This window comes from Melospiza melodia, chromosome 6 (assembly GCF_035770615.1).
Source record: "Melospiza melodia melodia isolate bMelMel2 chromosome 6, bMelMel2.pri, whole genome shotgun sequence".
In the NCBI taxonomy this organism is placed as follows: Eukaryota; Metazoa; Chordata; class Aves; order Passeriformes; family Passerellidae; genus Melospiza; species Melospiza melodia.
This window is the reverse complement of record NC_086199.1, coordinates 5,321,206-5,342,305: the sequence shown is the minus strand read 5'-3', so window position 1 is coordinate 5,342,305 and position 21,100 is coordinate 5,321,206. Positions and strand designations below refer to the sequence as shown.

The following is a 21,100-nucleotide window of genomic DNA, read 5'->3' as shown; positions in this document are numbered from 1 at the left end:
ACAGACATGTTTTATGAAAAATCCTTTCTTTAGGATTTTTCCTCCTGAGAAGCTTAGAGGCCTCAGGAACAAAATGTAAACATTGATTATCTGCTGCTGTGGATTGCAACAGGTGCATCTGTGATTGGTCTCATAGAGTTGTTTCTAATTAATGGCCAAACACAGTGAGCTGGCTCAGACTCTGAGACAGAAACTTTTGTTATAATTCCTTCTTTTTCTATTCTTAGCTAACCTTCTGATGAAATCCTTTCTTCTATTCTTTTAGTATAGTTTTAATATAATATATATAATAAAATAAAAATCAAGCCTTGTGAAACATGGAGTCAGATCCTCGTCTCTTCCCTCATCCTTGGACCCCTGTGAACACCATCACACCCTACTCCCCACAGCAAGGCTTGAACCATACCTGGAGAGGAGGATGTTGCAGTTCTGAGCTCTCCTGCCATCTATGACAGAAAGCTCCTTGACTTTGTGCCGGGAACTCAACGTGTCATCGATGGCATCTTCCTTCTATGAGAAAATAAAAAGAAAAAAAGCCTGGAGAAGAGCCATGGAGCAGCAAGGACATTTAGTACTCTCAGTGTGATACACAGTGGGCCCCATAAATCAGGAGCGGCACCACAGGTTATGGGTAAAACCCCTTGCCTGTGACTGAAACACAGAAAGTCATTTCATAAACCAGAGCTGGCTTTGAAGCCACTGGTTAGAAATGTAAATATTTTCTCAGACAGGGAAGATTTAAAAATCTGCAAACACAGGGGCGCTGCTGAATAAATAAAGGCTGGCTTTCTCAGCATACATACTTGTGATACTTCATTAAACCCTGGCATGGAGGATTTCACTATGGGCTGCTGCACACACTCAGCATCGCTCTTGCTCCTCACCCCTGCTCCAAACATCTGTGATCACCCTTCATGCATCAGCCCTCCTGAGCCAACTAATACATGCTGTCAGACTTGCAAAAGCAACCAGCAGCTTTTTCAGTGAAATCTTCCCAAAATAAAGGATTTGAAAGCAGGAATTGGTGTGGAATAAGCACCTGTATCTCCTAAGTGGCTTAAACACTTTACCTTCAGATGAGTAACAATGCTGTGGTTGTGGGCAAATGGGCAGATCTACACAACAGCAGCTTTGTAGGGCTGCCCGAGGAGTTCATGTTGCCCCAGGTTTTAATTTACCATATTGCATATTTTAGTGAGGTTAATCAATTAAAAGCTGGCTATTCAATCCTTCTGGAAGGAACACAATCTGGAGCTGCAAGGTCCTGAACGTTACAGATCCACACTAAAGGAGACCTGGCACATGGCCACTGCAAGGGCTGAGAGTGAGCTCTGAAATTACAATTCTTTTACTCATTTTCTTGTTTCAACGAAGAAAACATGCAGATATGAGAAGTGGGAAGAGAGGCAGGGGATGGAACACCAGCCCCAAGTCACCCAGCACCAGCTGCCCCTCTCATGTGCCTTGTAAGCTCTGACCAAGCAGAGAGCTTCCACCTGTGGGTTTATTTCCATCTTCTGAAAACAAATACTGCTCAGGGTTAGGGTTAGGAGTTAGGAGCTTCTCTGTGGAGTTAAAAATCCAACTCCTGTACTCAGACATTGGTTTCACCTCAGGCCAGACAGCAGAGAGGGTGGGTTCTGCCTTACCAGCCTCCCCAGCAGCAACTTTCAAGCTGCTCCTTCTGGTGATCTTTGCACCTCTCTGATTCAACCCCGTTTGTCACACATGAACCCCCCTCAGAAGCAGCCATGTATCCCCATGTCCCTGTCCCCAGCCCCACATCACACTCCTGCAGGCGCTCACTTACCTGTCTGGAGCTACCATTCACAAAGAAGTCCTACAGCCATAGCAGAAGCATGGAAAAAGGCAGTAAAAACACATGCAGTTCAGTGATCTCAGCAAAACCAGAGGGAACTGAAGCACAGCAAAGGGAAATGTGCAATATGAGGGAGGTTTGGCAGCATGGGGGTGCCAGTGCCAAAATAGGGGGGGATGCAGGTGAAAATGTGGGTTATGGGATGTGCAGGAGGGCAGAGCAGATGAAGAGGAGGCACTTGGAGGTCCCAGTGCTAAAATAGGGGAGATGCAGGTGAAAACGTGGGTTATGGGATGTGCAGGAGGGCAGGGCTGATGAAGAGGAGGCTCCATGAAGGGATGAGGCCGAGGCACGTTGTGCACAGGGGTGAGGAGGGGACATGGGATGAGGTGAGAGGATGCTGGCCAAGCCCTGCTACTGGCCCAAAGGCACAGCACTGCTCAGCCTGCCGTGCCTGGAGGAAAATTGCTGGTTCCTGCACATCTGAGGGACTGAAATGCCAATGTGAGTGCCAGGAAAAACAGGGCTTGTGAGTGGAAATGAGGAGAGGCGCATCCCACAGCAAATCTGGCCGCAGCAGAACTTCACCAGTGGCCACAGCAACATGCTTCCCCTCGAGTTCTCATCCTCCTCCTCCTCCTCCCTGCTTCTGCAGGGCTCAGCAGCCTGGCCCCAATGCCCACCAGCAGCATGTCCCTCCCCAGCAGGCTGGAAGCAGGTGCAGTAGAGCTGGCACCACACACATGTGCACACACACACACACAGTTTTCCTTCCCCATCCCCTTGGCTGAGCTCTGCTGATCAAGAATCTTGTGGCTAAAAGTCTCTGGTTCAGTTAAGGCTAAGGATCAGTGTTTCACTAATCAATCTCTACCCAGCAGTCTCATCTGTGGGACAGGCACAAAGCACACCCACAAGCTGCAGTGGGTATCTTTATTTTCATTTAACTGGTCCCTGATTAGAAGCTCTTCCTTCCATTTCAGCCCTCAGACCTGCCCCACGATGCTCAGACTTGCTCCAGGCTGCTGGACAGGGAGGACATGGTGGTTTTCTCTGCTCCAGGAAAGGGAGAGCTCCTCATGCATTAAGGTAGAGAAAAGGTTCACTACAAAAAGGCCTCAAACCAGCCTCATCCCTGTCCCTCACAGGAGCTGTGATCCAGCCCCTGCTGCACGATGGTGTAAGGAGGAGCAGCTTTAAATGCGCTGCCACCATCCCCACAAACAATTCCCAGCCCTGCTGTCCCTGGACCCTGCACAGGTCACTCTCCCTTGCACAGAGGAGCTGGAGCCTTTCCTTCCTTCATCCTTTTTTGGGAGATGAATTCTTTCCCAGCTCACTGCTAAGCCCCTGCTTCAACAACACATATTTTTTTTCCACTTGGCCCTGACTCTTTTACATCACTCACTGCTGCAGGACCTGCCAGAACTGCCCTGGCTGTGTCACTGCTGCTTATCAACATCACTCCCAGCCTCTGCCCCCAGGAAGACTCTCAAGACATCCCTGACAGAGGCACCAACCCTTGTGTAGTTTAAGCCCTGATGGTCCTGGACTCGCCTTTCTCCATCACTACATGCACACCCTGCTGCCAGTTCTCATGCCACAGCCAAAAACTCCTGTTGGATTTTCTGTAAATGTTGATATTCTGTACAGCTGCAGGGCTCAGACCTTCTCTGGGGACAGGGACATCTGCAGAGCCTCAGCTGGGAAGCTACAGGCTCTCCTAGCAGCTTCATGAGGCAGGGATGAGCCCCAGGAAGCCCAGAGGGTTCCTGTCCTCCCCACATGGAAAGGGCCCTTCCCAAAAGCTGCAGAGCTCAGCTAATAGCCTGCATTTACATCCCAGCCTGTGATGTGGGAAAAAACATTTAAAGAGATGCTTAAAATTAAGTACATGGTTAAAGCCTCGGGTGTGTGCAGCACTTTGGGATTCCCAGGCACTCTGGCAGCAAAACCAGACAAATGCCAGCACAGGCAGCCCCACAGCAGCCACCCTGGGGGGGTCAGAGAGCTCCGTGCACTGCACACACCTCTGCCTGCTGGGGCAGGGCCACAGGGATGCAGCCCTTGACCAGGCATTTTCAGAGCCCTGCTTTGTCTGGGGGCATGGGCACAGGCAGCCCCTGATGCCCCATGCCCTGGGGATGTTGTGATCCAGGACAAGGGAGAGGCATCACCACTGAGCAAGTGGCTCCAGACAGGGAACAGGCAGGGAGAACCCTGCTCCTCCCTTGCTTCTTCGTGACAGAAACCAAGTTTTGCTAGAGCTTGGAAATGCTGGGAGTTGTGAAACCATTATTATGAGTTCATTGTGCCTCAGGGACAGGCTGTTCACTGCCCCAGCCCCCCTCCATGTACACAGAGCCCTGTGGTTTGCATGTGTGACAGAACCACAGAATGGCTGGGGCTGAAGGGACTTTAAAGACCCTCTAGTGCAACCATGGGCAGGGAACGTTCCACTCAACCAGCCTAGAATATCTCCACCTCTCCTGATCTCATGGAGGACATCTAGCCCCATATCCTGCTGCTGGCTGCAGAGCCATGACCCCCTCTCCATCCTGGGACTAACACTGGGAGCACCCTGGGGAGTCCCAGCTGGACAAACACATCCCTCACGTGTCCCATGGCTCCACTGACACACAATGACCACAAGGAGCTTGTGCATCACATCCCCAAGGGCAGCTCCAGCCCCCAGATGTGTCCCATGGCTCCACTGACACACAATGACCACAAGGAACTTGTGCACAACGTCCCCAAGGGCAGCTCCAGCCCCAGCAGCATCTCACAGGTGGGATTTTGCCTTGTCTTTCCCATCTGCCTTTCAGATGCTCTCACAGCATCTTCTGCCAGTCCCACCACAGCTCCTGGCTCCTCCATTCAGCTCCCTTCTGGTCCTCATCCCATGTCACAGCTCTCCTAGCACCATCTCCCTGCTCCTCCTGGCCCCAAACCTACCCAGCCACTTCACCCAGCAGGACCTCAGCCAAGCCAAATTATTTTTAAATTCCTGCCTGGCAATAATCCTCATCACACCAGGTGACTCATGGGCTGGGGCCCGAGGGCAAACCATCCTGCTGACACTCAGGTTTCTATTCTTGCTCCTCTTCCATTTCCATCCCTTGTCCTCAGACATGCCCTCCAGTAGGAATGAGTCAAGCTCAAAAAATGCCAGGAGAAGGAGACATTGCTGTGGTCACCTCTTCCCAAAACACTGGGGCCGGCAGCACGTACTGCTGGTGGGTTACTCTTGATATTTGCCCTGCTCTAATCCACCCTGATCTTTCCTTCAATTAGCCTCTGGAACAGATTAAACTCTCACACTGCCTAATGAGCTTAATGGGTCTGGTCCACTCCTTCCTGGCACCATCCCTCTGGCTGGGCCTGGCACGAAGGAGACAAGCTGCTCTCTCCTCCCAGGAACACAGCCAGGTGTTCAGCACGTGAACATCCTTTTTATCCTTTTTCAGCCTCTCTCCTTGCTTTTTCTCCTGCCTTCTTGAAACACTTCTTCCCATTTTCACCCTGCCTGGGGGTAAAAAAAGTGTCTAATTTTCTTCATGTGCTTTGATGCCTTCCAAACTGGGCCTGCAGTGCTTGAGCAGGAGATTAAAAAGCAGAGAGTTTTGCCTGCAATGACATTATTTTGGTTTGGGATATTTGTTCAAAGCTCACATTTTGCTCTTGGCTCACTACAAAAATAAAAAGAAGAGACCCACCCATGGTAGATGTGGGCAAAACTTAGTCCCTCTTGGCCAGAGAGGGATAGAAATTTTCCACCCAATACAGACACATGGAGAAGTTGCTGTTAACAGCAATCCAAAAATATTACCCAACTGTGGCCACATCTGGGGGTTATTTTCATAACATTCCCTGTCTCTTTTTTGTGTGTGTGTGTGTTTTTTTGGTGATCCATCTTCAGGGTGCACATGGTCAGGTGTGTGGAATCGGGCACAGTGAGCCATGAACAGCTCAACACCAAGGCTCTGGTACATGGATGAGGGGACAAAGCAGATGGAGCTGATCTGGCCAACATGGCTTTGGTATGAAATAATGATGGGAGATGTGTTTTGGGACCACCAGTGAAACCACGTGATCCCACAATGGTGGCACCTCACCCAGGTGTGCCCACCCTGGGCCAGCTGTTACCTGCTGTCTTTGGTAGGCTGAGAATGTCCTCTCCAGGTCCTCCAGGTCCAGGATTTTGAACACTTTTGTGTCATCTATGCTGGTCCACACGGTGCCTGCCAGCTTGTTCTGCAAGACAGTGGGAGCATTGCAGGTGGGGGTCCTCACCCACTGCCCTCACATCACCATCCAGCACCTCAGTGCCCAAAGTTTTGCCCGGCTTACCTCTGGAAGCTTGGACCAGTTGAAGGACTTGAGGGCGTTGGTTGGCTGAGGGATGCTCTTCTTCTTGAAGGCCATGCCCGGGGGTGCCCCAAGGGGAGGCATCAGCCCCCCCAGGGGTGGGGGGCCAGGGGGAGGGGGGGGACCCCCGGGAGGAGGAGGTGGGGGAGGAGGTGGGGGACACCCCCCTGGGAGTGGGGGGGGCGGCGGAGGGGGCAGGAGGGAGCCGGGGGTTGGAGAAGGCGAAGGGCCCCCAGGTGCTCCTGGTGGCATGGGAGGTCCTCCAGGGCTGGCAGCACAGATTGCCCTCTGGGAGAGAGAGAGAGGGATGGGGACTGGTCATATGGAGGTGGGGACACCACCTAAAAAATACCCCCATGCTGATTTTTAATTAATTTGCTTAAATTTTAGGAAAAAACAAAGCATTCAAAGACTTCAACACTCCCGGCTCAATGCAGCTGAGAGGCAGAATCAGCCCATCACTAGGGACAGACACCTTGGTGGCTCTTCCAACAAGCTCTTTCTCAGTCCCCCCCATGCAGCTGAGCCTCCTGGAATCACCCCACAGCACGTGCAGGGGATTAGGGACTGGGCCCACAACAGGAGCAGGTTTGAGGTCTCACCCTGCTCATCTCGTGGAGCTGTGCTGTCAGATCTGCCACCTGCTGCTTGACCTGCTTGTGCTCACTGGACTCCTTCTCCAGCTTCTCCTTCATCTTGTTCAGCGTCTGCATCATCTCCTCCTTCTCCTGGGCCTTGGCATCACACTCCCTCTCCTTCTTCTCCAGCTTCTGCTGCAGCTCTGTGTGCTCTGAAACAGCCCCAGGAGAGCACTTTGGGTGACAAACACTCCTTTTTGCCAACAGCAGCCCATGGGGGGCTAAACCCCACACTGCTCTGCAGAGAAGCTGCAGCTGGCAAAAAGGAGCCTGTGCTGTGCCTCAGTACCCCCTTTGGAGCCTCTCTATGAAAAAATATAATTTTCTTTGCCCATTTTCCATGTCAGCCCCATGGCATGACACTATCTCAGCCCTTCAATAAAGCCTGCAGATATATGTATAAATAAACATATGAATAAATGTATATGGTAACTGTTTAGCCCAGATTAGAGTTCACACTGTGTATTCCTCCACCACTCACCTTTTCTCATTTTTTCTGCTTGCTCTTTCCACTGTTTGACTTCATTTTCATTGACTAACCTAAAAGGAGAGGAGATGTAGCACGTGAGACAATCCTACTACAGCAAACAGGAGACCATCACCAGCAAGGGACACGGCTGAGGAAGTGGAATTTAGGGCTCCAAACTAATAGCTCTGCTGTGTCTCCCCTCAGAGAGGGGAGATTTTTTTTTTCTGATAGGAAGAGATTTACAGGGCAGAGGGCATAGAGAGAAATCAGAAAGCATATAAACAATTTTAATTATTACAAGCTCCATAGCTAATTGTCACTCTGTCACCATGGAGCTTAAAAGGGACGTATAAAAGATATGTGAAATTGTGCTAAATGCACATCTTCAAAACTCAGTCGTTCAGAAGAATTCAAATGGGATTCAATTTGATGGAAGACAGAGGACACTGAGATCTCTAATATATAAAATTTATCAGAGAACACACAAAAACTCCTAAATCTCAAATATTACTTGCAAGTGCTGTCTAACAAAAGGGATGGGCTTCATTGCTAAGGTGGGGTGAAGCCAACAGCTCCAGGGATGCTGGCTCATGTCCAACCGAGGACAGCAACACCACTGTGTGATGTGTGACAGCGACCAGCAAGGAACAGTGACCCTTGAGCACTTACATTCGTACAACATTTTTAATGTTGAAGTTTTCCAGGGGAGTGGCATCAGGGTCCTGCCCTTTGTCACTCTGGATGACAATCTGCTGCACGATCCTGTCCAGCAGCAGCCAGTACTGGACGGTGTTGCCGCTTCTTTTATCTGCAGGGAAGGAAGGGGACAGGCTGACGTAAGCACAGGGCAGGCTGTGACACTGCAGGGCAGGAGGGCTGTGCTGCCAAGCCCCCAGCAAGCCCTGGCTTTCCTGGCCTCTCCTGGGACTCACAAGGCATCTGGAGACAGTGATGCAGGATGGACATAAAGTGCGGGTATGCCTCGCTGTGCGTCAGCCTCTTCCTCGTCAGCTCGAACATCTGAGTTGCACTTTTGGTGTCAATGTGGACCTGTGGGCAGGAGACAGGCAGAGTCAGGCCACTGCAGCCACAACAGCATCTCCTGATCCCTGAGTCTCAGCTCCACACCCCATGAGTCACCCCCACCCCAAAACTGACAGACAAACTAACCCCAGTGCCCTGTGAGGGGCAAACAGAGCTGCTGGGCAGGCAAAGGACAAAAGGGCTAAAGCAGGCTCCATACAGATGTTGCAAAAGTGCAGAGCAACAGGAAAGACTTCCAAACTCCACATTTTATCCAGAAGATCACTCTTTGTCCCTTTGACCACTCTTCTAAAACTAACTGTGACAGTGAGTGCCAGTGTCTGCATCAGCGGCATTCATACTCACCAGCTCAAATCTTTTGGCAAACTCCAGTTCATCTTCATTTCTAAGCATTTCAAAGAAATCTAAGTGCCTGAGGAAAGAAAGGGGGAAAAAAACTAAACCAGAAGAACCTGTTAAAAGCAGATATAAATGTGGCAATGAGTTTGTCAGTGGACCAGACGCTGGGAGGGCTTGAAACACCAAGTAGACCTTCATCCCTGATCTCCTAATCACTACAGGATGTGCAAGGAGCCTTTTGGGATGAGAAGAGGTGGATGAGGGCTGACAGCATCCCCTGAACCCCTGATAGCACATCCTCCCCAACTCAACCCTACATTATAATGCAGCAAAACCCTGTTGGAATTTTTTTCTCCCTCTCTGGAGACAGCAAGGAATTTCTGTAAGAAGTGTGACTCTAGACCAACACCTGAAGGAAGGGCAGCAGACAAAAATCACAAATGTGCTGGGGGTCCCTACTCACCGGTCAAGGGTTGAATTTTCATGTTGCCTTAGTTTGTCGATGACTGGCTGGATGCCCAGCATGAGGAATTCATATCTCAGATGCAGTCTGAAATCCAGGCTTTCCTGCAAGGCACAGGTGTGGGCTCAGCACAGCAAGGTGCACACCCTCAGAAAGTTCACTGGAATAAAATAAACACCCCAAGCACACCCCAAGGCCTCCCTGGTGCTCACCACGCCTGCCCCCTGGCTCAGGACAGCGTTGATGAAGGACATGATGGCTGTCTTGAGGCTCACTTCATCTCGGTACCGGCCCGTGCTCTTGTCCAGGTCGTTGATCAGTGTCTGCCAAACACAAGGGGTCAGCTCAGTGCCCTGTGACAGCCCCAGTGCTGCCCAAACAGCCAGGGAACACGGGCAGGAACAGCTCCTGGTGATGCTCCATCAGCTGCTGGCCACCCCAGCACCCATCTGGGCCAGCACCAGCCCATCCAGCAACGCTGCAGCCTTGCAGAGCTCTGACCCCAGGGACCCTGCACAAACAAGCCTTTTATTTTGGTGGGTTTCACCTTAAATAACTGTTTCCTCCCTCCGTGCTTAGCTGCAGATCTCATCAGACACAGCTCTGGGGTAATTCTGGATTTTTCAACTTGCAAACAGCCATAACAAAACATTTGCAAGCCGCCACTCAGATATTCAGGAGGAGAAAGGGTCAGGAATGCTGAATTTCAGGGGCTGAGGGGTGAGTGGATACCCACTGTCATGGTTTGGAATGGAGGAAATCTAGGGAAGTGATGAAAAACTTTTCATTCCCAAGGAACAAAATTTAAAATAAAGGAACCGATTTAGAAATAAATAATGAAAATTTTTAGCTTTAAACAACTCATCTTGAAAACAATACCCCATAAATCAACATAACCCATCAACAAACTGTAAGAAAACTTGTAGAAGACAAGAGGGGCTTCATGATAACAGGGCTCCCCAAACAGCTGTTATCAGTGAAGAAATTAGAAACCACAAAAGAACTGGGTTTTTCCCTCTTATAAAAAATCTCCATAACATTAACAAAAAAAAAAAAAAAAAACAAAACCAAAAAAACTTCTCTCCCTAAGTAAACTGAAAAAATCCCTATTTTAGAAATAATGAACTGACTAGAAATTGTAGGTTTTGTTTCTTTACATTATCAATAAGAAAAAAAAAAAGGCTGTGGAGTGAAGTGCTCTGAAGAGTTTATTTTAATACCTACCACTTTTTTCCTTTTAATTACTTTCCTTATTTCCTTTTAGTTTATTAATAAAATTTTTATACCCTTTAAAGTTTTAAACCTGCTGTATCTTTCACCTAATCCTACCTCACAACAAGAAGTAAACACACCAATAATTAACCGACACGAAACCCATCACACTCTTTAATCCATTAACCAAAAAAAAAAAAAAGAAATCTCAAAATTAGTAAAAATCTGAAATTACCCATCCAAAACCAGCACACCCACCTACCTGAAAACGAGTCCTTTCACTGGCATATTTCTGGTAGTGCAGCATGGCCTCCAGTACCTTCTTGTGGCCACCGGGAACCAGGCACACGGCGCCCATGATTTCCAGCACTGCCACTTTTGTCTTAATATTCTCTGTGCTCAGACTCTGAGCAATGACATTGATGCTCTCCAGGTGGGCCAGGACGTGGGCCCTGCCCAGGGAGTTGTTCATTAGTGCTTTTATACATCCAATGAGCGAGGTATGTATTCGAGACTCTGCTGTCTCATAGTCCATGCTTTTGAGGAAGTTGAGGATACATGATAAGCCATCCAGGTCGATGAAGCGGGTCACAAACCTGCCAGAAAAGGGGGTTTTCACTTTATAATTATTTATAAATTCATTATTATTTCTTTATTTTTTATTTATTTATTTATACTTGGCCTTTTACCCCCAAACAGTCTGTTGATGCACACCTAGAACCTTCCTGTATACTTGTTCATGGATATCAGAAAGCCTGAAGGATTCCCGTCGCCCAGACACAAATAAATTGATTTTTACACCATGGGGGTGTAAAAATCAATTTAATTGGTGCCTGGTTGCCTGTGCTACCTGCACAAGGTTCCTCAGAGTGAGGATATTTCAAAGAGAACCAGCTAACTCAGCAACCAACACAAGTCTCGGGATGGAGGTTGGAAGTTGGCAGTCACACTGCAAAAAATACCAAGCTGAGTTTTGAGACAATTTTTGATCTGGAAGAAGATTCCAAGCCCTGAAGTCACCTCCTCATCAGCTGCAGACACCTCAATGTCACCTCTCCTGCCCCACCATCCACACCCTTCTCCTTCCTCAGGCACACCTCCCCAATTTTAAGGGATTTCTGATTTTTCGATGATTTACAACACCACTGAACAGAGAGCAGACAGCAAACACAGGGCAGTGCCCAGGCAGGTTCACCAGACCCACTGCACCCTGCTGAGGCATTTTAGGGCCCCCATGCCCAGTGCCACCCAGGCTGGGTGTTCTCTGCTTTGGCAAAAGGCTGGAAAGCAAACGAGCCAAGAACATCCCAACACTGGGATGATTTTAATTCAAAACAAGCCATGCTGATGGGCAGCAACAAAAGGAGTAATTGCAGGCTTGGGGGAAACTGCTTTCTCTGCTTCAAAGCTGCTCTTCGTCCAGCCAAAGTTAACAGGAAAGTTGGTGTTCACTTCCCTGGGTGAAAAAGTGGCTCCAACAGGTAAAATTTCCTGCAGAGCCTGCTGCATCCCTCAAAAAACACTCAAACATCACTTTTAAGGATTTTATAAAGTTTCATGGCTGGCCACCATGAAACTTTATACAATCCTTAAAAGGTCCCACAAGCACCCACAAGGTCCAGGTGTCACAGAAATCAGGTGCTCACCCCAGACGCTGGGAATTTCTTACCATCAACCACAGGTGAAAAAGGGAAAGATATTTGCAAGCAATAGTAAATTTGTTTCTTCCATAACCAAAGCAAGTCAGGCATTTCCCAATGGAACATATTCCCATCAGAAGATGTCAACCTGAGGCACCTTAGGTGTTGCAAAAGTGTGCATGCAGACTCCAGAGAAAATGAAATTAGGAAAAGCTACAGACATTCAGAAAGCATCCCAGCCTTCATTTATCCTCCCATCAAAAATTGTTTTCAATTTCATAAAAGCCTGAAGATTCATGTGACTTTACTCCCTTATAAAGTGCAAGAGGAGCTGAAGTTGAAACAAAGGTCCTAACTGACCAATAAAAATTGTTGTTTTCTTGGGAAAAAAAATATTCAAGGAATTTTTACATTCTGTTCAGTACAAAGGAAAATTTGGAAAAATAAAAAAGTTGCCTAATTTGCCTGAATGAACAGGGAGGTCCTGGTGGCTCTTGGTCACTAAAAGGATCAAGAAAAAGGAACAAAATGACAAAATGTGACACCAAAAAAAAGCAGTTGGTGAAACAAAAAAAAAGTCAGTTAGTGCCTCAGAGTCCTCACCTCTCTCACCCTGTACAGCTCCCATTTATATTCCTATTTAACCCCTGCTCTGGCAGAGAACTCAAATCCAAAGAAGGAAAGGGAAAGGGGAAGGGGAAAAGGGGAAGGGGGAAAGGGGAAGGGGAAAAGGGGAAGGAAAGGGAAAGGAAAGGGAAAGGAAAAGGAAAGGGAATTGCCTCATTGGTTTTGTCCGCAGTGCAGTCTTCAAACTTTCGATTGTTTTATTTCTCTCCTCCTCATCTTCTTTTTCCAAGGCAATCAGGGATTTTCTCTGTGCAAGGAGGAAGGCAGAGATCAGAAGGGGAATCCCCCTGTGTGCCCAAGGAGTGGCAGTGGCAGTGCCCACCACCCACTGTGCCAAGCCATGGGGATCCTAAACCCACCCTGGAAGTCTGGAATCCTTATGGCAATCCCAGAACTTGGGAAAAGGAGCTGTGAGGAAAACCACTCCATGCTCTGCAAGGAGACAGCCTGGATGGGGACAGAGGGATGAAGGCACTGCCTCCAAGCCCCACACAATTTCTGCTCTGCTCTGCACTGCTGTGGCCTCACCTTGAGTCCTGGGGGCAGTTTGGGGCACCACAATGTAAAAAAAGACCCCCAAAAAAGGCATTAGGCTATTGAAGATCATCCAGAGTAAGCCATGGGGATGGTGAACAGCCAGCCCTGTCATTCCCAAGTCTCCCAGTGCAACCCAGCAGTGTGGATCTCAGCTGGGGACAGGGGCTGTGTGCAGAGGATGCATCTCCCACCCTGGATTTTGCTCTCCAGCTGGGGCTGGGGCTGGGATTTGACTCCTGCACCAGGGCTGCCTGCTCCCTGGGCATGCATGAGGCACAGCTACAGCTAAAGCAGCTCCCTGAGTGGTTCCTGCAGCACCCAGCAGTGCTGGGCCCCCAGAGGTGTCAGGGTGAGCCCTGCCAGCCCTGGCTGAGGCTAATCCAAGGCAAAAAGGGACCCAGCAGATATGAGGAGCTGTGCTGACCCCTCCATTTAACCCAGCTCCTCTTCAGCAGCACGTCAGGGAGATCAAAGCCACCCTGCAGGCATCTGGCAGGCTTTGATCACAAGCTCTGCTCAGGCTCAGGGCCCTTTCTGGCTGGCAGCCCATGGCCAGCACTGGGTGTTCCTGCCTTCCCAGGGGGATCAGCACACTCCCTGCTGGCTCACAGCCCCTGCTCATCCCTCTGGGACTGCTCAAGGCCAGGCTGGATGGGGCTTGGAGCTACCTGGTCTGGTGGAAGGGGGGTGGAACTGGATGTCCTTTAAGGATCCTTCCCACCCAAACCCCACCCATGGTTCTGTGGCTGAACAGAACACCCCAGGAGCTGTAGGGACATCTCCATTGTGCAGCTGTACCTGTCACCTAACAGGTGACACTGCCACCCAAACCCCAGCCATCCGTGGTTCTGTGGCTGCACAGAACACCCCGGGGGCTGCAGGAACATCTCCATTGTGCAGCTGTACCTCTTACAGGTGACACTGCCACCCAAACCCCACCCATGGTCCTGTGACTCACAGAACACCCAGGTTCAGCAGGAACATCTCCATTGTGCAGCTGTTGGTGTAACAGGTGACACTGCCACCCTCTGAGGCACAGTGCTGGCACTGTCCCCACCCTGCTGCTGCCCCACCTGGGGTTCAGAGTCACCAGGGATACTCACAGCAGCCATGGAATTCAGCTGATCAATGTAGAACTCTGGCCAGCTGGTGGCTCCTTTATTTTCTTCCTGGTCCTGGGTAGGGGATAAAAAAAAAGTGAAACAAAGCCAGATTAGTAAAAAAATAGTATTAACATTCCCTGCCCTTCATGACCAACCATTTCTGAAGCATCCCTGAGCTCTTGCTTTATTTTATGTTAATATAAGTGTGACTTTCTATATTCTGAGCTTCCCCCTGACTCCAGCTATGCAAACATTACCTGATTTATTGAACTGCCATAAATACAATTACACCATCTGCCTGTGACCAAACACTGCCCCACTGATACTGCATCAGTCTTGTGATTATCAGCTTCAGGGAAACCAGACTCAAATTTTACATCCAAATCTCTCTTGTTTCAACTCCACAGTGCCCTTGAAGCTTTGGCTGCACAGCCTTGAATATGCTTGGGGGGAAAATGTTTAAAAGCAATGAAGAATGCTTAAATGTGACATGGTCTAGGCTGCACTCCTGGAGCAGAACCATGACTTATCAACATCTCAAACATCCTAAGAGAGACTCCAGGCACAACAGTTCCTCTGGGGACTTCATAAGTCACTGGGAGGGAACATCTGGCAATGTCACCTCTTAAAGGATGTCACCCCTGGGCCCATGATCTGTGACACTGAGTGATGCAGAGCCTCCTCTGGCCACCCTGGTCTACAATACCCTGCATCTGTCAGGGCTCAAGAGGGGTTTTCAGGTTCTACCTTGTTCTTGTAGGACATGACTAAAGAATCTCTGAGACCAGCTCAGGTAACTAATGCTGCACATTCCCAGGGGCTGCATGGAGTAAGCAGGCAGAATTTGAGGGAATGCTTCATAATTAATCTTTTCCCTCACTTTATTTTCTTAAAAAACATATATACCAAAAGAAGAAGAGGATTTCACAGCAGCAATGCCACACAGGTCTAGGCTGGAGTCAAAAAATTCTACACAGATCCCAAACATCTTCCATCATAACCATCTTCTGATCACAGCCTGACTGGCTGCATGGCTCTGCCCCTTCCCTAACTTTCAGAGCTGTTTGTAAACCTCATTTCACACCCCAAACACCTGTGATGGGGGAGCAGCACAGAAGCTCCTCTCTGCCCCCATCTCTGTGCTCACAAACAACTGTGGCTGCTTCAGTGAGCCTGAGGAGCAGAACCCCAAACATTCACTGTGCCTCAAGAGGCTTAGCTGGAAAACTTCTGTGCATCCAAACTTCCCAAGCTGCAGTGTGCCAAGATGAGGACAAGCAAAGTCAAGGACAGGTAATTTGGATGAGACTCAGTTTGCCCCTGGGCAGCACAGGAGTGCCTCCAGACCTGACCCCTCCTTCGGCTGTGCCACAACTCTGAGAGCACCAAGAGGCCTGGAAAGCTCTGCCCTTTGCTTTAACACTTTCTTCTGACCCCACAGTCGCTCAGAGGTGCCAAGCAGCTGGGCTGAGGCTCAGGTCACCTATCTGCTCAGTGTCAATTCTGTCTGACACGGCCATCGGGGCTTTCAGCTCCTCACTGAGCCCTGGGCGCTCGTGCCAACCCTCTCTGTGCCCTGCCAGGGCAAGGCTCTGCACAAAGCTTGTGGGAATTCTGATTTTCCCAGCTTTCCTGCCCCACTTTAGAGTCCAGCATGCAAATGGACTCCAGGGGACAGCAGAGCTGGGACACTCACAGGTGCCTTGAGCATGGTCCTGTCACCTCCTGGAGGTGTCAAGAAGGTCCTTCCCATTGTCCCTCTTATAAGGAGCATCTCTTTCTGTCTCAGGGTGATGTCATGATGCTTGTATCCCCACTCATGTGTTCTGTTTATGCTGGATATTATGTTCTGTGCCTTCAAGACTGGCTCTGAAGAGTGAAAGTTTTGTTTGGGTTTTCTTATCAGCCTGGTGGGATACAGACACAGGAGCAGGGCAGGAGCTAGTGCGGCTTTTGCTTTTCGCTTTGCTCTCTTGCTCTTGCTTCTGCTTCACTTCTGCTTGCTTTTGCTTCTGCTCATTAGCTAGTTTAGCTAAACAGTCCAAATTTCTCTCTGGACTGTTTCTCCTCTCCTTTTTTTCGACCATCTCGAGCCTGCTCCGGGCTGGGCCCTGGCAAACCCCGAGAGTTTGCACCTTGTGGCCCAGCGGGGCCTACTCTGGGCAGCAGCTGCCCCAGCGCTGAGGGACTGAGAACAGAGCGAGCACCCCCAGAGAGACTTTCTGAATTTGTCATCTTTTTCAGAGTGGTGTCACCCAGTATTGTTCATTTTGTGTGCTGGGGGTGCTGTGCCTGTTAAATAAACAGGTTCTTTCCACTCGTCTCCAAGGAATCCTTCCTGGAGCGGTTGTGGGGAGGGGCCTTCCTTTGGAAATTCTCTCCCAAATTTGCCTTAAACCAGGACACTTTCTCACCAGAGGCACCAGCTGGGAAAGGTGGCAAGGTCCCCAGCATGGCACAGTAGCAAGAGGTGTCCAGATGTGCCCAGGGAGTGAGATCCCTGCAGGGAAAGCAGCAGGGCTGGCTCACCCCACAGCCCAGGACCTGCCCTGTGCTGGGAACACCTGCGAGGCAGCCAGGGATGGGGACCTGCTGCTCATTTAGGGTTGAAAAGAAGCACTGGAGCAAATAAAGGTCTCCAGGGGGGTGGAGGGGAGGCTGAACAACAAAATTGGCTAAACTGCTCATTTATAATTAACGTGCTGCATTATAAATATTTCCCTTTGCTCGGCTCCCTCGGGCTCTTGCATTTCCTCCCTGAAACCCCCAATTTAGAGAGTGCTCTCAATTAAGTGCAGCAGAACCTCATTAATTCCAATGAGCAGCTGGGCAGGCTCCTCAGAAAGCAGCTTCCCAGGCAAAGGGGGACTGCACAATAAAGCAGGCAAAGATCAGGGCAGGGGCTTCCCTCCCCTCAGCTCCCTGCAGGATGTTGCTCAGTGGTAATTACTGGGGCTAATGGTCTACAGCACACTGAGAAGTGTCCTTTGGTGTGCTCCTGGTGGTAAAGAAATCTCCTGACAAAGGCACAGCCCAGAGGGAAGTGAGTCACAAGGCTCTGCTCAGCGCCAGGGGGAGGGAGGAACCTCTCCAGCATCAGGGTTTGAAAAGTTGAGTGTGAAAAATGGTTTCCCAGCACACAGGGTGGGTGTTTGGGGACATGGGTTTTGCAGCCTGCCTGCAGGGAGGGATTTCAGACACAGAGCTGAGCACCTCCAAGGTGAGTGTCTCCAGGATGTTCCACTGCACCACTGAACATCTCCCAGATCCTTTTTTTTCCCTGTGCTGAGGCTGCTGTGGGTGCTCTCAAACAGCAGAGAAGTGAGGGCTGATCTGAACCCTGCTGGAACCCAGACTGAGCTGCTGTCAGAGACACTGATGGCTTTAATTGCACATCAACGTCCCTCACTGTCCTCCAGGCCCACATGCGCTCAGCTGCAAAAATTAAGCCGTGCCAAAGCTGCACAGACAAGGGCAGCCCTTGCTGCATCCCCTGCTTTGTTCCACCTGAGCCCCTCACCTGTTCCTTCTTTCCAGGGACCTGGCAAAACCACAAATCCCATCAGCTGCAGCCCTGCTGTCACCAGGTCACCCTCTCATGTCACAGCCCCTGCTGTCCGGAGCCCTGTGCATGGGGCTGATGGATGCTGCTCTGCTCCAGGGCGGCAGGGCCTGCTGTGATGTGAACCCCATAAATGAGCTCCATCCCCTGCTCAGCACTGCAGGGAAAGCAGTGCCCAGTCATTAGCAGGAGCTTTGCCATGTGAAGGTCACCAATCTGGCAGCTCCAGCCATCCCAGAGATTTCACACTCCCCAGCCCTGTCATGTCTTGGTTTTGAGCCTGACACTTCCACAGCCCTTGTGCCTCCCCCTTGGAGTGTCAGCAGCTCCCACTGCCAGAATTTCTTCTCTTCCCAATGCAGAGGAGGTGGGGGCTCAGCCAGTAGTGGCTCAAAGCAATTTCAAGGCTTCTCTCAACCTGTTTGCACCTGGAAGGAGCCTCCCCACAAGCTCCTGCTGCTCTGACCTGCAGGATGCAGCTGCTGGGAGCAGTGCAACCTCCCAGCATGTCCCCATGGTGGTGGGGACAGACACCTGAGATGTTCCTCAGTGCTTTGTCACACCTGCTTTGCTTCCTAAACAAGCTTCTGGCAGCACCTCACAGCTCCTGACCCTGCAGAAGATGGCACACCTGAACCAGCAGCCTGCTTCCCTACCATGGTGGTGTTTGGGATAACTGGATTTGGAGCTCTTTGGGATAACTGATGGTGGCTGGCTGAGCTCCCCACCCAGCTGATGTCCAACACACCACGCTACATCCCACAGGGCTGGAAGGAAAGGGCTGGCTCACAGCAGCCAGCTCCATGCAAGCCCTTCAGTGACACCACCAGTGGCTTTTCTCCAAGGTAGCAAGTGACAGGACAAGAGGAAATGGCCTCAGGTTGTGCCAGGGGAGGCTTGGATTGGATATCTGGGATAATTTCTTCATTAAAAATGTGGTCAGGCACTGGAACAGGCTGCCCAGGGAGTGGTGTTCAGAAAGGTGGGGATGTGGCTCTTGGGGCCATGGTTTAAGGGTGAACACGGCAGCACTGGGTTAATGGATTCAGTGATCTCAGAGGTCTTTCCAACCTTAACAATTCCATGATTTTGGTGGTTCACCTCCTTCTTGGCACCACCTCCAAGCCTGGTCTGCCCCAGGAGAACTCCTCAGGAAAGGATTAAAAAAAACCCCTCTTCAATTGGCACCAGCTGCAAAAACAGAAACACCCCCTTCATTTTTACACATTGTCCTGACATAACTTTTATTCTGCACAGTGTTCCCCACCCCTCCTTGCTGCTCCATAACAGCAAGGCAAGGGAAAGCTGGCAGCAGTGGCAGCTCACTGCATTTTGGCAACCCTTCCCTCCCTGACTGCTCTGGATGATCCACCTGGATGATGAGAGGAAGCAGGCTGTGGCATGGATGGGTTTTAAAGCCAAGCAGCCTCTCCGAGATGTTTAAATCCAGCCCAGCTCCACCAGCATGGCCCAGCCTTTGCCAGGAGAGTGCTGGTGGAGATTTGGACCCACCACAGCCCCCCAAGGCTCCCTCATCCCTCCAGGTACCCCTGAAACAGAACCTAAATGATCCACCAAAGCTGCTTCCCCATGGAGCCCTGCAGCAAAAGGCTGGAATTTCATCAGACTCTCCCCAAGCTGGGCTCTCAGGGTCTGAACCAGCCCAGCCCAGCCTGCTCTGGTTTTTCCATATGCTAACACTTGCTATGCCCTCTCCTCCACAAACACACACACGTGCCCCTGTACACTTTTCCCAGGGTTTAAAAATTATGCTCCCCATAAGCAAATATAGCATGATCAGATGCCTTTGGTAGTCAGCTGGTTCATTGTTTGAAAAGCTCTGCTTCAAAATCCAAAAAAGATTGCTAACAGATGCATTTTTTGGCTGGTGAGGGAGAAAAACCTTGCTTAAACAAAAGTGTGTTGTGATTGGAACTAAAAGGGGAATTACCTTGCAAGATAAAAACTATAAACATTTCCCAGTGAAAAACATCCCCAGCCATGCAAACAGGCAGTTTCTCTCTGTCAGCCTGAGCAAATGACACCTGAGATGGTATTTCAACCTGCTGCTGCAATAACAGCAGGTCTATCTGCATGTTCAGAGGTCATGAGATCCTTCCCATCCATCCCAGGTGACCCTGGAGCATGGCAAAATGCCCAGCTGATTTATCCTTCCCTCCCCAGCATGCCATCTCTGTCAGCTTTTGCTCTTAGTTCTGGCTACTGCAGCAAAAAATATGGGGGATTGATGTTTTTTAAATGAAGGAAATGGAAGGCAAGCCCCAAAAAAGGAGGACAAGTGGAAGCAGGAGCTGGAAAGCAAAGCTCTCTGGAGGGAGTGGGTGGAAGGAGCAGTTGGAAGGGAAAGAGGCTGTTTGCCTGGGAAATAGAGGATTATTGGAGAGACATCACTCATTTATTACATATTTCCCCTGAAAAATCACCACTGCTGCCTTTTCCTCGTGCAAAAGGTTTTTTATCTGACCCCTGAGGAAATTTTAGCTGCAAGCTTTGCTTCACACTGCTCAGAGCAATGCACCCAGGGTTAGTGTGATGCCACTGGGTTCTCAGCACAAGCTGACAGAGCTCAGCATCCCTTGGCATCCCTGCAGGTCATTTTCCTCTAGTCCAGCTTTGGAAATGCTCAGCTGGACCCAAAGGGAGAGGAGCAGAACCCTGCATTACATCAGCTGTTTGTCACTACCCATCCCTCCCACCTGGTTATTTATTCTGAGCTTCTAACACCTTGCACCAATCTATATTTTGAGGCTCATAAAAGCCACCCTTTGAGCTGCTCTAACAGCTTGGCATGACCTGCATGGGCTGTCAGGAGCCAAATCTCCTGTGGTTAAACAGGTCCTGCAGACTAAGCACCAAGGGTTAATCATTAACTCCCTCTGGAAAAAGGCCATCCTGAGTCACACTCCTGCACTGAGGCAAACCCACAGCCAAAGAAACAGCAAATCTGGAAACCCTCCTGCTTCCTCCCTGCACTTCCTAGCAATATCCTCTCCTGGAGAGCGGGGCCAGCAGGGAGTGAAATATTTTGGGATGAGCTATGAGACGAGTCATGGTCCAGAAATACCACTTCTAAAAGCAGATTTCATCCCTGCCTTTTGCATTTCCCTGCTTTACCCCAGCAGCGGAGGGGCTGACAACTTCAGAGAATAATCTATAAATCTCTCTCCTGACCCAGCACTGCAGGATTCAGAGCAGAGTTCAGCTCCTCCTCAGGCTGCTGCTGACAGAATAGCCCCACCACAAGATGCTTTTTGTCCC

General features: G+C 49.9%; 1 protein-coding gene across 2 annotated transcripts in view; it reads right to left on the bottom strand.

The window, feature by feature from the left end:
• Window positions 1-21,100, bottom strand: part of DAAM1 (dishevelled associated activator of morphogenesis 1) — a 95,698-nt gene that overhangs the window by 18,666 nt on the left and 55,932 nt on the right. Inside the window, exons 5-18 of one of the 2 annotated variants that reach the window (XM_063159735.1) lie at window positions 14,260-14,331; window positions 12,772-12,866; window positions 10,615-10,948; window positions 9,353-9,463; window positions 9,141-9,244; window positions 8,684-8,750; window positions 8,227-8,344; window positions 7,964-8,102; window positions 7,307-7,365; window positions 6,790-6,977; window positions 6,170-6,475; window positions 5,966-6,073; window positions 1,811-1,840; window positions 407-510 (exon numbers count right to left, since the gene is read on the bottom strand). In XM_063159735.1, the coding sequence (XP_063015805.1) occupies window positions 407-510; window positions 1,811-1,840; window positions 5,966-6,073; window positions 6,170-6,475; window positions 6,790-6,977; window positions 7,307-7,365; window positions 7,964-8,102; window positions 8,227-8,344; window positions 8,684-8,750; window positions 9,141-9,244; window positions 9,353-9,463; window positions 10,615-10,948; window positions 12,772-12,866; window positions 14,260-14,331 (1,835 nt within the window). The remainder of the gene's footprint in view (window positions 1-406; window positions 511-1,810; window positions 1,841-5,965; window positions 6,074-6,169; window positions 6,476-6,789; window positions 6,978-7,306; window positions 7,366-7,963; window positions 8,103-8,226; window positions 8,345-8,683; window positions 8,751-9,140; window positions 9,245-9,352; window positions 9,464-10,614; window positions 10,949-12,771; window positions 12,867-14,259; window positions 14,332-21,100) is intronic. The other variant, XM_063159736.1, reaches the window with a different exon arrangement.